Raw genomic sequence first — 16,394 nt, forward strand, 5'->3', positions numbered from 1 at the left:
TTTGCTCAAATTGATAATTTTCTATTGAGTGTGTGTCTGTAACAATCTTGAATTTGACATTTAAGTAATTACTTTTCTACCTCAGTTTTTATTTTCAGCTTCCATTTATGTGATTACCATCCATTCATATACATTTTAGGTTACTGTAATACATGATTTTGCCATGTCATAACTCTGTTGCATTACTTTGTCAAGCTAATTATTCAGTGAAATATGTACACTAAAATTATTTTAATTGGTTACCATGAAAGCCTAATCTTCTAGGGAGGCATTCCTTCAACTTGTAATTTACTAGGTGATGCCAGGGGTTAAACAAACCAAGTCTTGAATCAATAGACTGAATCTCAGTAGTCAATATGAAGAAGCAGGAGAGTAAGAAGTGCTTATATTCAGTAAGCTAAGCAGAATGCTTTCACAATAATAAACTTAAAGCACTGTCTTTATAAGCAGCTTATTTAAAAATAAAAGGCTAATTGACTTGTGATTTTTTTTACCGTAGGAAAGTGGTATTTTTAAATCATTTTTTGGGGAACGGACATTTTTAGTCTTTCCTACCGGATCTTAGCTGCTTTATTTAATCTGTGATACTCTTCCAGTAGTTGATGTCATGTTCCTTCAAACTGAAGGAAAAAGGGTTCTCCTATATTGCTAACACTCTCCTTGTGAAGTACTTGATACAGTTGTTGTTAGCCATGTTGGTTACTCTTTCAATTAGATGCAATAAAAATGCAGCAATTTCATAATAAGTACATTCTAATCTAATAGAATTTTTAACTTGTATATGGGTTCATGTGCATAATGCATAAGCAAAATAATGATCATGAAGTTAGTCTCTGGACACTGCACTATTTATCATATTAAAGAAAAAAGGTTTTCATAATAATTAAAAAAGATGTTGTGGTAGAGGCATATTGAAATAACTCCAGCATTCCAAAAGAGAATTAAAAAGTATAATAGCATGCCTCAAATTATTGTGTAACTGCTGTTTTCTCATGTTGATTTTACTTTGAATGCTTTCAACATAATGTGCTCAGTGAATGCCTTATGAATAAAAGGCTCCATGGAGCTTCATAATCCTGCCTACAACAATCTTGTTTCAAATCAGGAAATACTTGTTAGCTGTCAGATTAATTCAAATTAGTATCTGCTGATAGTCCAGAACAAGCATCCGAAGTTTGGGGTTTTTTTACTTGCAAACTTTTCTTTCTAAAGGTAAGGATTAGATTCCTCAGCTCAGCACAGTAATACATAAAATACATAAAAACGCAAACCCCAAAAGTCTCTTTCAGATAATGATGGTTTCACAGATCAAATTTTGGTGCTCTGGGTTCTGTGATAGATTTGAAAGGTAGGAATAAAGTCATTAGTAAGAATATATCACAGTAAACTCATTCTGGTTTTGGGGAGAGTAAATCTTCGGTTAGTGTATGCTTATGAGTGAACTCTGTCCACTTTTTCATTGTGAAAAGGCTAGGATTTGCTTCATTTCTCTCAGACTGCATAATCATACAATATGTTTTCAGCCATCACAGGGATGGGATTTCAGTATTATGGTAGTACTTAGTATCTCTAATATTTTTGTTCTCTTCTTTCTTTCTCTTAATATGAGCTCTCAAATAGCACTTACGGTTATTTTCTGCATAAACTTTTTAAGACAGAGATACGCTAAACCCCAACATTCTCTAACCTTGATTTTTTTTTTAAATTACATTTTTAAAAATTAAAATAGAGAACCCATCCTCAAAACTGTGTCCTTTAAGATAAAATAGCAGTGTAGAGATGGTAAAATATCAGTATGTGAAGATTTGGAAGGCCTTTAATATCTTGCATGTCATGCAGAATAGGTAAAACTCAAGATCTGTGATCAATCCTTTTAATGTTAAATAAATTTCAGGAGAGAGGAGCTTTATTCAAGGAAGAATTGCTCTTATTAAAGTTGCATGGCTGAAGATCCTTCTCAAGAATTTATCTTGATAATCTTAAGAATTTATCTTAATAATTCAAGTTTTCTCTCCGAGATGATTTGGCTATATGAACACAGATTTGTAGGACAATTCAAAACTTAAGTCCTGCTAAACCTTATGTAAGTCTTAACTTACTAGTGTGTTCTGTCTATCTTAATAGTAACAGGTTTTGAAACCTGGAAGTAAAATAATGGTCGTCTAGGAAAAAAAACCCTGTGATACTGCCTTTATTACTAAATTAAATACTGTTTCATTTCAAGGGTCAAATACTTGGTGGGATAAAGTAGGTTTTGGAGTTCTTCTTGATTTCATTCCACAGACCAACTTTCACTTTAATCAGTTTTCATTCTAAGGTACCTTAACCCCAAACTGAAATTCCACAAAAGAGATAAAATGTAACAAACAGTGTGGTAAGAGCCATTAAATTTGAGTTGAAAAGAGAAACATACAGATAAAGCAACTCCTTTGCTTATTTTGGAATATCATTAAAAATGTGAAAAACATCTAGGCATTAATTTGTTGGTGTACGTGATATCAGCTGTTGATCAACCTTATACCCAAAGAGTCCCTTCCTAGTAAAGAAAATTATTCAACATGTATACAACTGTATCTCATAGGAATAATGGGGAGCAGCTTCCATAGAAGCAAATTATAAAGCAATTGCTTAGATTCCTGTTCCCTCTATTAATACCACAGACCTGATGAGTTCACTTCATGTGAAGCTGTTCTGAAGAATAAAAATAAGCAAGTCTTTCTTAAAATATAGGAAATCTGGAGGTAGTATTTTTCTAGCCCATGTTCAGTTTATTTTAGGACGCATAGGATTCATTATTACTGGTCATTGAATTTACTTACATATACACTCTGTAGTAAAAGGAGATAAATAAAACTATATACTGTCTCCATCTTGATAGATGTTTCCTGTTTCATTAATGTTGTTGATGATGATATGCTCTATAGTATTTGCATTTTAAGAAATCCACTCTTCAAGTAAGCATGCAAAAATAAGATTGATTCTTTACATGGGAATTTTTTTTTTCTACGTTTTATCTATATCCCAGTCATCCCTGAAGCAAGAATAGTTAGAGCTGTCCTCTGAAGTTCACTTTACTCATAAAAAAAACAGTTCATCTCCACATTCATCTTCCATTTGCAGCTTTTACATGTGTATAGAAACACAGGATAGTTTAGGTTGGAAGGGACCTTTAAAGGTCATCTAGTCCAACCACACCTGCAATGAGCAGGAACATCTTCAACTAGACCAGGTTGCTCAAAGCCCCATCCAACCTGACTTCGAACACTTGAAGCGATGGGGCATCCACAGCCTCTCTGGGCAACCTATGGCAGTGTTTCACCACCCTCATTGTCAAAAATTTCTTCGTCATGTCCAGTCTAAACTCCTTCAGTTTAAAAACATTTCCCCTTGTTCTGTCACTACTAAAAATTCTGTCCCCATTTTTCTTACAAGCCCCCTTTATATAGTTAAAAGGCCACAATAAGGTCATGCCAAAGCCTTCTATTCTCCTGGCTGAACAACCCGAACTCTTCTCAGCCTTTCTTCCTAAGAGAGGTATAATCTCATAAATGTGAAGTAATACATAGGAGGTCCATGAGCTTGCTTATTGGATCATACATTTAATTAAACTGTTTCGGTATCCTGTCTCAGTATCATGATTCACACAGTAGCCAGTTGCAGATTCATCAGAGGGATGCTCAAGAAACTGTTTGAAACCGTTATATACTTAACGTTTTTAATGAAGCACTTCTCTGAAAATTTGCTAATTAGTTATTGTTTTATACTGTGGGAAAATATTTTGGATCCATGTATTATTTTGTTTATATAATAAGCTACTAGTTTGGTTTTCAATTCTGATTTGAATTAAATAAATTCTAATTAGTTCTTCTGTTGAAAAAGTGTTTGCACTGAGTACTTGTGTGTTGTCAGACTTTAACATTTTATTACCCATCTTGCCCACCAGTTCCTGATTCACTAAGAGGAGGGTGAGTATTCCCACAGTGTCCAGGGCAGTCTGTCAGTTTGGGAAGAACTGGTCCCAGAGTCTGCCTCTGTCATGTCCCCCCCCATACCCCAGTCTGCTTGTCCCATTTCATTCTAGGAAGCCAGAGTCGTGGTTATGCTGTATAATCTGATCGTTATCAAGTGTAGTCTGATGAAAGAACTAAACAACTATCCTGTTGGCTTTATAGGAATTTAAAACAAAATTATGTTGCACTTTTCTGTCCTCTTTGGTCAGATAGCCAAGTAGCCTCCTCCTCTCTTGAAAGGCAGGGGGAAGTTTAAGAGGGGAAAAGTGCAGTATTTAAAGAATACAAATTTCTTTCTTCTGCAGCCACAGGCAGGGCCTTCACAAAATCTTGGGTGGATCTCACACAGTTTTCATTTGTCACCACTGTACAATGTTTAGAAAAGGTTAATACTGTCTACCAGATTGAAGTTTTACTGTATTCTGGAGTAGTTATTTTCATTTAAGAACCACAATGTACAGACTAGGAATCCTTACTGCTTTAAATGTGCTTTACTTTGTATTGTGAACATTGCTTTTAATTTGTACTTTGCTGTCGAATAATTTTGTTTTATAAGGGCCCTCTCAATCTCTGGACACTTGTTCTCAAATATGGATATACTACTTTTTTCTGTGTTACTATCCCTAATAATAGATATTCCTTTTCCAGATAATAGCATAGACCAAAGAAGCTTTCACAATAAATTCCGGTTTGTTAATGTTCTTAAAAGCTTTGGTAATACTTTAAGGTTTAAACAATAATTTGTAAAAACCCACAGAAAATTCAGAGCATCAGCAAGTAAAAATTTATCAGTTAAACTTCCAATATGTTTAATTTTTTCCTTAGCTTCCACTGTATTTTACTATTAATTTATAAAGATATATTGGGTAAACTGAGTGACTTGTTATTTTCTGAGAAACTACTGGGAAATTATGGATTTGGCACAATTCACGCACCTGTATGCTATTAAAATACAAGTATTAAAGGCAATCCTGGTACATTTTAATATATATTTTAATAGGGTTGTGGTTTTTTACTTTTTTTAGGACAATTAAAGTAGAAGTGTACGATTGGGATAGAGATGGAAGGTAAGATATTAATTCTACTGTTAAACTTCAGAGTTGTGCATGCATATTTATACACAAGTTTTAAATTGTATGAATATATAGTGGCCAGAACAGGACTACAGGATGGTATTTATCAATATTTAGAAGTACGGTACTGTTAAAAAAGTTTTGCTGTGCTACAGTTCTGTTGTGTTTTGCAATTGTGGTAAATGCTGATGTATTAGGCCATTTCAAACCTGACGTGTGTATATTCATACGCAGAAGCAGCAAGCTGGAATGCTTTGTGATCTGTAAAATCAGTTTTGTGAATCTCATTACGTTATCAGTTAATGTACATGTATGAATAGAGGGATAATCCATTTTATAATCTACCTTCTTTTGCCTAAAACACTGCTTCATAAACTCTTGCTTTTCAAGTATGACAAAACGCCCGAGCCCACAATTGCTGCTTCAGGGTTGCCTAGATATTGCAATGTAGAACCTACCCATTAATTAGCATAATTTCAGATTGGGTTTGAATGTTCATTTCCATGCCTGTCTTCATCAAAAAGTTGTTGTAAACTCGAGTGGGAAGACCTGGGATTTAAACTCCATTGCTAGAAAGAGGATGGTGGAATATACATGGAATTTCTGTTGCTAAATTCAAGAGGAGCAATCTGTTATGATTCAAGCTTGCTGTCAGTACTGAGTGTACCTTTTTTTCTGAAGGAATTAGCCTTTCAAATTGCCTTTATTTTGACAAATGGGAGATTTTTTTTTAATCAGACTAGATTGATACCTCTTGTTCTGTTAAATATGTTTGAGCTTGTATCTTAATATTTTGGTTAGAAACTGTACCCATAAATCGTGGTACTAAAACTTGTATGTAATACAAGAATGCATTGATTTCTATTTAACTTTTAGTTGGTATGTCTTAATTATTTTCTATTAATTTTAATATATATTAATATATGGATATGCATTTACATTTGGATTTTTAAGAGTATATTATTTATTATACAGTAATGTCTTTAACATTGCTAATGCAATTTGCTTCTGGTATTATAGCTAACAATATTGTGCTTCTGTGGCCCAATAGATCTTGTAATCATAATAGGCAAATTTATCCTGTGCTGCCATTCATTTCCTTGCTGGTGCGGTCCAAAACCTGTTTCAGCCTTCTCAGCTTATACTTTTGTCTTTTTGGTTCCATCATGAAGCCTATTATTTATAAGCATTCTTATCACATGTTTACCCTCTATAAATACCTGCTAGTGCAAATTCATCCTTCTTGATTAGATATTCCCTGGAGTGACAAAATAACATATTCTGCAATTAAAAACACAAGGATTTAAATTAACAAAGCCATATTAGCAAAAAATCACTGCATCACTGTAACGAATTTCTATTAACATCCTCTGTTCCTCACGTAGATTTGCCAAATCCTTAAAAATGTGATACGTTTACACTTTTGTGTATAAACGACAATATTTTTTGAAAATAATCTAGCAGTGAAAAATTAAATTGTATTGCCAAATTAATAAAAAACAATATTATATTTTATTAAGGTATCAAACCCCATATGCTGTCCCATTTCCTCCAAAATCTGAAATGATCTGAGCTATGATTAAAAAGAAAAGGAAAAAATCTGACAAATAATATTGTGTAGCTGCAATTTTGAGTGAAATCTTCAACATACTGTGGAATTCAGGCAACCATTAACCTCTACACTCTCCCACAGTTTGAAAGATTACTGGCTTTTGATCATATTCACTTTGAATACCAATAAAATTAGTATCTAAAAAACAAAAAGTGAAGAATACCATTTACATGTATTTCTTTTTATTCTAGTTGTATGATTTTTTTGCCTTTTGCTTTCTACCTTTTTTTAATTTAAAACCAGGCAGAACACTGACATCTTCCATGTTAAATTCCTCAGAAAGATGAGACAGTACTTATTTCAATGTAACTTCAGACAATGTAAAAATCGGACAACTAGACTGAACTAATTATTTAAGCTACTTCAGTAGCTTACAGGGGTAAATGGTCTGACTGAATCTATCCTAACTGGAATAAATTGCCTTTTGGTGGTGCCTATGATTTACTAGTGATCGTAGCAAGAACCTAAGTGCCTAATTTAACTTTGATATTGCCAAATGTATCTGAAGTGAATCCCTTTCAAGAATTAGTCTTTTTTTGTATTAGTCAATTAGTCAAGAATTAGTAAATTTTTTTGTACAATGATGTTACTTAGTTTATAGTCATTTCCATTTTTGATGGACTCTTTGTTTGTAAACAGTTGTTAGGCTAGCTGATCACCTCACTAGGCTGACTCTGCTGCAGAGATGTGCAGACTAGGCAGGAACTTTGAAAGATCATCATGCAGCCTAGATAGCAAAGCAAGTTATACTGAATATTGCAGGTTATTCTGCAATCAGTGAGTTAACGTTACTGTGCATATACTTGATTTCTGAATCTTGACTTGACTCTGACTTCTTAGGTCTTATTTTTTTTCTTTTTCCTCATTCTGTGTTATCTGTGCTTTGGGAAAACGGCACCAGGGTACTTTGGGTTGAGCTTCTTACTGTCGCTTTCATGAATTACATTGTTCAGAGTAATTGTATATTCTTAGCTCTCATTTATTTTCAAACATCACTTAAAATTTCTTGACTAAAAGGTAGCACAGGACCTTTGTAACACTGACACAATTATTAAACATTTCTCTGTCTCAAACCAGTTTTTGCACAAAAATTGCCAAAATGTGAACTACTTCTTCTAATTGATCCCTTTTATTTCTTGTAAGAGCTGTGACAAACCCCAAAATATTTGGTGCTATGTGAAGTCACAAAAGTTGTATTTATTACTTTGGACAAGCCCACTTGTGTGAAACAAAGTGACTTTCTGTTGAGTGCCCTTACCAATGAAGGACTCGCAGACTGGTCTTACAGAAAGAAAAAATAAGATGATATGCAACTTCACATCGCAATATTCTGATTTTTTTATTTCCTTCTGAAGGCTTTTTCCCTAATTTCAGAGAGATTGTTGCTTAGCATACATGGTACAAAAGCCTTGACATTTATGATCTGTTATGCAGAAGTGGTGTTTTTTTCTTGAATTTTAGAACTGTAAATATTACCATGCTAACGTAGGGCCACCAAAACATTCATCTGAGAATTTAAACACTGCAGGAGAGATTGTAAATCTCAAATTCTAGGCGCTCTCACCTTATTTCTTGTCCTCCATCTTCATCCTCGCTTCTTCAGCTAGATAGTTGATTTTTAGAATATGGTACTTTTCCTCGTACTCATTGACATATTTCTGGTGATTATTGTCCTTTCCTCCATTGTTTTTTTCCATTAGATTATTAAAAAAAAAATCAAAGTTAATACAATTCTGAAAGTGATTTTCAGCACTTCAAAGCATAGTACTGAAAGTGGCAGATTTAGGGAGATGTGGTTCAAGTGATTATTTTATGTGCTAAGAGTCTCTGAATCTGGGTCCTGATATGCCACTCACGGTTAAAAGTCTTTAAGTCTAGGAATATTTGGTGTTAGGAAGGCAAAGAGGATAACAATTTTGGATTCTCAATCCAGGGATTAATAAGGAGATCCACTTGGTGAAGTGTGATCATGAATATTGGGAGGGATCGGTGCCTTGTTTTTCTTAACGAATTAGACTTCTGGCAAAGGCAAATACTGTCCAAGAGGCACTTGTCTTTCAGAGCCAGCCTAGTGGGGGGGCATACATCCACCTGAATACTGAGCATTAAGATCCAAGTTGATGATCTTTTAAGTGCAGAGAACTCTGAGACTGGCTATATATGCCCATACCTTTTTAACATGATTAGTCAGAGGAATTATATCTTTCTAGCTCAGTTCTTATCAGTCTGTGTGTATTGCCACAAGGAACGGAGGCTTTCCAATGTCTCTTAGAATTAAGGAAGCAATTACTTTTGAGCAGTACAGATTATTTTTTCCCCCCAGAGACAAGCCTATGTGGAATTGCTCACATTTCCTCTGTTTGCTGCAGCATGTTTGTATGTAGTCACTGAGCTATTGTTTGAATTTCTGCTTTTGAAATATAAAAACTGACTTGAAAATTTAAGGTAAAAACTGTTTTGAAAGGGAAAGATTCCTCTATAACCAAGGTGGATTCTTCTCCAGTGCCATGGTTACCCAAGGTTAAATACACCTTACGTGTTACAGCCCATATAGAACTCAGGTTCCATAGCCTGTATGAGTTCCAGCTGACTTCCTCTGTTCCCCTGGTTGAATAGTCATTGCAATCTGGAGAGCATTTAAGGAGATGATACCTCAAAAATGTGTTTCTTAGGAAAAGTCTTTGTCTCAGAAGCAATTTCCTGATCTCCAAACTGGGAGTGTTTCATGAGAGATTGTCCCTTCTGTATCTGAGTAATCAGGAATATCTTCACCATATAGTATTTCTTAAGCTTTCTTGCAGGATACTTTGTTTATTGCATGTGCGTTAGTATGACCTTTTAATTGTTTTACATATTTTGTGAATTCATGCTAGTTTCAGAAAGTGAGATTTATATTTGGGGTTTGTTTTTTTTAATTTAATTTAATTTCATTATGAATAAATCAAGAAATAAATTTCATGTCGCTGTGGATTGTTTCCATTTTTCCTCTTCTTGCAATATTCAGATTTATTTAAATTTGCTTTTAATATTTATAGCTTAATTAGAAGTGTGCTGTATTTTTTAAAAAAACAAATTTTACAAGTGACAAATTCATAAAACTTTGACTTTCTATTCTAGTTTACCATTGGAGGGAAGGTAAAAAAGTTAGTTTTGTCGCTCACCAGATGTGGAGGCAGAGTGTAGAGGAGATACAACGTCTTGCCAGGAAACAGCTGTGAAAACAGGAGCTGGGGCAGGGGGGAATGGGAGTTGGAGCAGCAGTGAGGAAAGTTCAGCTGGGAAGAGTGGAGAATGGGAACAGGTCTTGTGACTGCTGGGAGTTGTGTAGCCGGTTGTTAGGCACTCAGCCCTGCGGTTGCTGCCATTCCAGGGACCTGTCGGAAAGAGGAACCTGCAGTTCAGTCATTTCTGGCCGCCCTGTGGTTTCTGTGCCCCAGCTCCCTGACCCCAGCTGCCCTTCTCAGCTATGCTTCATCCATTACCCTCCCTCTGGCCACCCTGCTCACAGTGGCTTCCCGGCAGCGTGCCATCCCCTGGTTGCGAGTTGACAAAGCAGTTTTCAAAGTGTGGGTGACAGCACAGGATTGTCAAATGTATTCTTGGAGAAGGAGTAGAATTTAGAAAGGAGAAGCTTGATAACCACTGCTTTATTGTTAGGTTAAGACCTACTTTCCAATGGTGTCTAATACTGTAAGCTGAGTAGCCTCAGTGGATTGCTTTTCTCCTCCCACATGGGAAGACATAGAAGCTCAAATAAGCTTTGGCTCTTCCCCTTAAAAGTACCATTCAATGGCACATTACAGAAGTTGGTAGGGCTGGTCTTTTCTGGTTCAAGTTATTCTTTTCACACTCTTAATACCTCCCTTTCTCTCACGTAGTCTCACACACAGTTCAGAATCTGTGGTGCCACTGGTCATCCAGTGAGAAAATGGTGATAGTCCTTGATAGCCCACGATGGTTTTTCAGATTCTGTAAGCTTACGCTGGGGCCAGATCACTAATTTACAACCAGGTCCTCATGGTGCAGCTAAGGTAAGCAGGAGTCATCGGAAAGATTTAAGCTAATACTTTTCATCTCTAGATTTTTGTTACTAAATAGAGCGAACACACAACAGAGGGAGGAGTAAAGATTTTTAAACTATCTTTTACCATAGCTTCTTTCTTGGATGTCAGTTCATATTGGCTGTGCTTCTCTTTTTCATAAATAGATATAAAAAATGCATGTTTAAATTACTAAATGCTGTGCATTTCATTTGAAAACTTTTTCTTTTTTATACAGCCATGATTTCATTGGAGAATTCACAACGAGTTACAGAGAGTTATCGAGAGGGCAGTCTCAGTTCAACGTGTATGAGGCAAGTATTGTGAGTATTTACTCACTCTCAGGAAATAAATGAGAACGCTTCCAATGTTTTCATGGCAAACTGTTAATCTGCACAGTGCTTGTCAAAATCAAACGTTGGAATTATTTTACATTCCTCCTTTTATAAAGAAGAACCGAGAATCTAAAAGTGTTGCTTCACAAAAAGAGTTAAAGACAAGTAGGTATGTGTGCATGTGTATGCACACTGGGCTGTAAGAGGGCAAGAAGAGCACTTCAAGCAGCTGGGTTGCTATGATGTAACTTGGAGCAAACACTGGGTTACCCCCATTTGTGTATGAACAATTTGTCATTTATTTCTCCTTTTACTAAATGCTGCATGTGTTGTATGCTATTTTCTCCTGTCCAAAGAATATCTGGTGATTCCTGATTCCACCAGATGCAGAGTCACATGCCTTTGATCTTAAGTGCAGACTTCAGAATCTTTAGAGTTTTGATGCAGGGCTTACCAAGTGACAGAGAATTTAGCTTATTTATGTTTTTCATGTGATCAGTTATCATCTTTGCTTAAAAAATTGCACCTCATTTCTGGTTTAGGATTCATACATCTGCCAGGTACTGGGATTGACAGGTAGTTGTCAATTCAGTTATAGAGTTTTATATTGTTAGATGACTTGTAACTGTGGTAAGACCTTATGACGTACTGTAGGTGAATGCAGACTACATCTGCATTTCCTCTTAGTCATCTTTCTCTTCTCTTTTCTCCTCAAGACCCTGTGGCCAAAATTGTGTAGGCTTGTTTATTTCTGATCTAATAAATCCCTAGTTTAAAACTTCTTTCTCAGTTTAGTCTGAGATTATTGTAAACGTTTTGTTTCCAAGATCAAACTGTGCTAAATCTTCAAAATATGATGTAATTTATTCTCATCAATGCATTTGCGCAAGCAAAAAATGGGATGCACAAACTTGAAGTGTCATAACAGGACAAATTTTTTGCTGTTTTTTTTTTTTTGAAAGGTTGCTTTTAAAATCATTCCAGATATGGGCACAAAAAATTGACTGGGGAAAAAAAAAAGAATCTAAGCATTAAGAATCCTGCATTAAAACTTCATTTTTAAATTAATATTCCTGAAGAATCTTAGTCTGGAATGAGAAATGTATCATGAAATTTCAAAATGTGTTAAATGAGGAGAGGCAATAGGAGGAAAAGATTTTAAATTTCTTTTGTCACTGAGAAGTGTCAACTTGCAGACTCTTCCTAAGGGTATGTTACATTCTGCAGTGTTAAACTCTAGCTTATGTTTTTATAGATCCAAGAAATTTCATTTTCAGTTTTGAGTCCTCATTATTTTTATGCATAACGTAGATGACTTCAGCTTTCTCTTCAGTAGGTAACAGTGTGTAGTGCTGTAACTTCAAATACTGTGAATGTGCTCCCCAGCTAGAAGAGTACAGGTGAGTTAGAGTTGTGCTGCCTCTGAGCTAGTAAATGCTGCCTAGATTGTCTTAGTCTAGTGATCAGTTCTGGTGCTGATGTAACATGGTTATCCTCTTTGTAGGACCAGAGGTAGGAAGTCTGCCTACACTATAATGTGTACACATACTGGCTTGTCTACATCTGTGTCTAGGTCTGTGTGCACTGTATTGCATTGTGTACTTGGAGTTGTCTTCCAGAATTCCTGTAAAAGGAATTGGTTTCTTTCCCATGGTAAAACTGTGTGGAGTGTTTCAAGTTCTACCTCCTTTTTTATTTTGGTATGTGTGTGTGTACAAAAGCCAGGAAGCATTACACCTAATTTAGGTGATAAGGGTAATAGGCAACTAAGTCTAGTTGCCAGATTGCCCTGTATTTCTTCTTATCCTTCTTTTTTCACCCAGCAGTAGCCTAAGTAGTAGGCTACTTAGAAGCAGTAGCCTAACAATACCTAAGCATTTAATTCACCATCCTGATGACAGGCATTCTTGGTGCATTCACACAAAACCCCACAGCTGCCTTTGATACTGATGTGGTGGTGGTGGTGTTTGGGAACGGGTGGTCTGCTTAATCAGAGCAGTGTTACCATAAAGAGATACTCCCTGCAAAGGCTTAAGAGTAGCAATTTTCACATGGAAATAATGCCTGTATTCCAGGCACCTGTAATATTCCCTTGTGTGAAAATACACGCTGTTGTGTTTTCACATAGGTATGCATATGTCCAGCCATTTGTGTTAAAGATTTTTGGCACCCTCCATCTCACACGTGCTCATAGACAAAGTATATGGATTGTGCCAGATACTTTCAGTTTCTCTAAGGTGAAATGCTGAATCTGTAGGTTTTGCTCTGTACATCTTTCATAGCCTCACTTACCGAGATTTGCAAAAAGCTACCTTTTATTTTTAACTTCACTGATTTGTTGTCTTTCTCAGACAATTCTGTTCTCATTTTTGCTGTCTTTTATTTCTGCATACAAGCATTCCTACAACACAAAAAATGTACTGCTTAGACAAGGTACAGTCTGTGCTGTATTTATTGTCCTAAGGCGTTTATATACCAGGAACAGAGGAACCTTAGAAGAGTCCAGTTATGAAGTTCCTATTCAGTGCTTCAGATCACAGAGTCATGAACCCAAAGAACTGTGTGTTATAGGTATACTTGGTGTGCATTGTTCTGCGATTTCCAGACAGTATATCTGTCTGATAACTCTTTGACAGATCCTTTATAGAAATAAACTGATGATAAAATAGGAGATCTTTTGTCCCTTTCAGAGTTTACAAAGAGTGTTAAACACAGGAATAGTCCAGTTTTGAGTTTAGTTGTGTTTTCCTTTCTTTCACGTTGAAGAGGCTATAGTCTCCTCTAATGAATTTACTAGACGTTTGTGTCAGTTGAGTAATGAACATAACCCAAGAAAATACAGCATCTGCCAGTGTACCTAAGGGAAAGGTAGGAAAGATGACAGTGCATCCTCTTAGAGATTGCCTTCATTTTGCCTTGGTTCTTGGAGCCTTGCTCTTTTAGGTTAGACCTTGGCTCTTATCCTCATGCAATAGATTGCTGTCACCTCATCACAGTACAAATGCCCATTCCTAGGTCTGATTACCAGCAGGATTATTCTAGTTAAAGCAGCCCTCTCTTGGAAAATGTCATCATACACAGAGTCCTCCTTCTCTGTAGAAATTCTGGTAGCATAAAATGGGTCCTCTTACTGCATCAGCATTTTCAACCCTTGTCTTATATAATGCAGACCAAGTATAGGAACTGAAGAAAAAATAAGGCACTTATTTTACTAATGACCTTTTTTTTTTTCTCTGTGGTTTTCTATGTCCCTAAAAGTATTTCGTCTTTCTTGTATACTGGAGCTCCTTCCCAGCTTCTACCAGGGACATTGTGTGTGATGTTTTTGTTCGTCTATCCTTGATCTCCAATGTTAACAGATGCCAAGATTTTGATCTTATCCCTCCCCACCTTCTCCAGGGGAAAGTAATATGTAAGGTTCCCCAACATCAACAATGGTCATATGTGCCATCCAAAAAAAAAAAGGGAATAGGTTTTTCCACCAAATCTCCCTTTAACGTAGTCTTGTTAGTATGAGCAACTCCTCTTTCAAATTAGGAGCTAATTTGCCTTCAAATTATACTGCAGATAATGCAGGCACTTGGCTGTGTGATGCTACCTGGTGACTTGAAGATTCATATGCGCTGTAGTTGCTTTTGGGATGGTTCCATGACTAGGTCTTGAGGACTGCGGTTCTATTCCCTCTTTGTCCATTCTGGTAGGAGAGCCTATTCATGAATTTAGACTTATATCTGTGTCCAGACTGGTGAAACTCCTGACCAGCCTGTCTGCAAGATCTTCATTGAGGCAATCTTAATGCAATGATTGGAACTTCTTTCAGTTCTGCTTCTCCCAAGGGTGATTCAGATGTAAGACAAATTGAGGTAATTAGTCGTGGTTATCCTGGTAGACAGTTTAATTTCAAGACCTCTTATGTCCCTCAGAATAAATACTTAAGACCTTCTTCTGGGTTTTAGGTATGCTTTTTGAAGGATTTAGGTCAGCATCTGTATTTGCACCATGAGTTGCAGCATCATGTAGTTTGCATGCACAGTGTCTCTCAGAACTGAAATGTTTTCTATTTCCTCATAGAAAGATATTCTTGCTAATAATGAAAAGACAAGCCTATGTGGCTATAGCCAGTTTTTTCCTGTACAGTGTGCAGACCTTTGGTATTACTTAAGCTATCCTTTAATTGGTCTTGGACTACTGCCATTAAACTTCAGTATTTTGTAAAATGCCATATTCCTAATATAGGTGATCACAAATATGATGGTTTAGGCAAGCACTGATGCAAGGTAGGGAAGGAGGGTGCTCCAATTATGTGCTGCACTTTTATTTTGAAGATGAGCAAAGGTGCTGCTGTGCAAAGCAAGACAAAGATAACTGAAAGCCGTGGGGTTTTGTCGTATTTAGATCCAAGATCAACCCCAGAGTTACTATAATTTGCAGCAGTTTCCTATGGATAGTGTCACAGCACAGATTACATGTGCAGTGAAAATGTCCTTTCCTGTTCTATCACTGACATGACTCCTACCCTACCAGGAATATTCTGTCATAATATCTTAAGTCATTTTGCAGTTTCATAAATTTAGTATCAGTATCTTACTCTCAGCAATAACATACATTTCCTAAGCATCTCATGTTTGTCTCCCCACATTGCAATCCTCCATACTTCGGTACTGCTTCTACTTGATCAGTCTGTGCAGTATCAGAAAAAAAGAGACTGGACAAATTCTTTTTTAATTGTTTTGCATTTGCAAACTGACCCAAGGCAGGTAGAGAAATTTGTGTTTGAGTGAGTGTCCCATATTTTCGGATTAGAAACATTGCTATAACAAGCTCTTTTCAATTGACCTTTTTTTAATAGGTAAGAGTTTATGTAGCTTCCTAGGTTACTGCAGAGATGTAAGAATTTCAGAGCCTAAAAAACGTTGTTTTAGTTATAAAGTTATCTGAAATTTGAGAAAACAGCACATAAATATTATAATAATTATAGTACCTGGAATTATAGGAGAAACACAAGCTGTGATTTAATCCATCTTTGATCCCAAGTACATGCCTTGTTTCCCATGGTATTTAACTCCATGCTCTAGTGCATTTCCTAGTAATTCCTAAGAAACCAGTTGTCAAGTTACCTGAAGCAGAAGGTTCAGATGAATCTCCTTTTTGGCTTTTAACAGCTGCTGGCAAGAAATATGCTGCTAACTCAGGCCTGACCACTGGATTCTGGAGAGTTGTGAATGAAGGGCCACAGGGCAGGCAGGCAGTCTGTTACCTTCATCTTCCTCTTCTAGGCAATTGTCAGCAGGAGGCACTTTCTGGATAAGATTCTGGTTCCGCAG

General features: G+C 36.2%; 1 protein-coding gene across 1 annotated transcript in view; it reads left to right on the plus strand.

The window, feature by feature from the left end:
* Positions 1-16,394, plus strand: part of LOC104621191 (copine-8-like) — a gene marked incomplete at its 5' end in the record, with an annotated part of 41,081 nt that overhangs the window by 19,592 nt on the left and 5,095 nt on the right. The window contains 2 exons of the mRNA XM_010287615.1: positions 5,036-5,077; positions 10,974-11,049. Coding sequence (XP_010285917.1) covers positions 5,036-5,077; positions 10,974-11,049 — 118 coding nt within the window. The remainder of the gene's footprint in view (positions 1-5,035; positions 5,078-10,973; positions 11,050-16,394) is intronic.

The sequence above is a fragment of the Phaethon lepturus genome, unplaced genomic scaffold (genome assembly GCF_000687285.1).
Source record: "Phaethon lepturus isolate BGI_N335 unplaced genomic scaffold, ASM68728v1 scaffold4895, whole genome shotgun sequence".
Lineage (NCBI taxonomy): Eukaryota > Metazoa > Chordata > Aves > Phaethontiformes > Phaethontidae > Phaethon > Phaethon lepturus.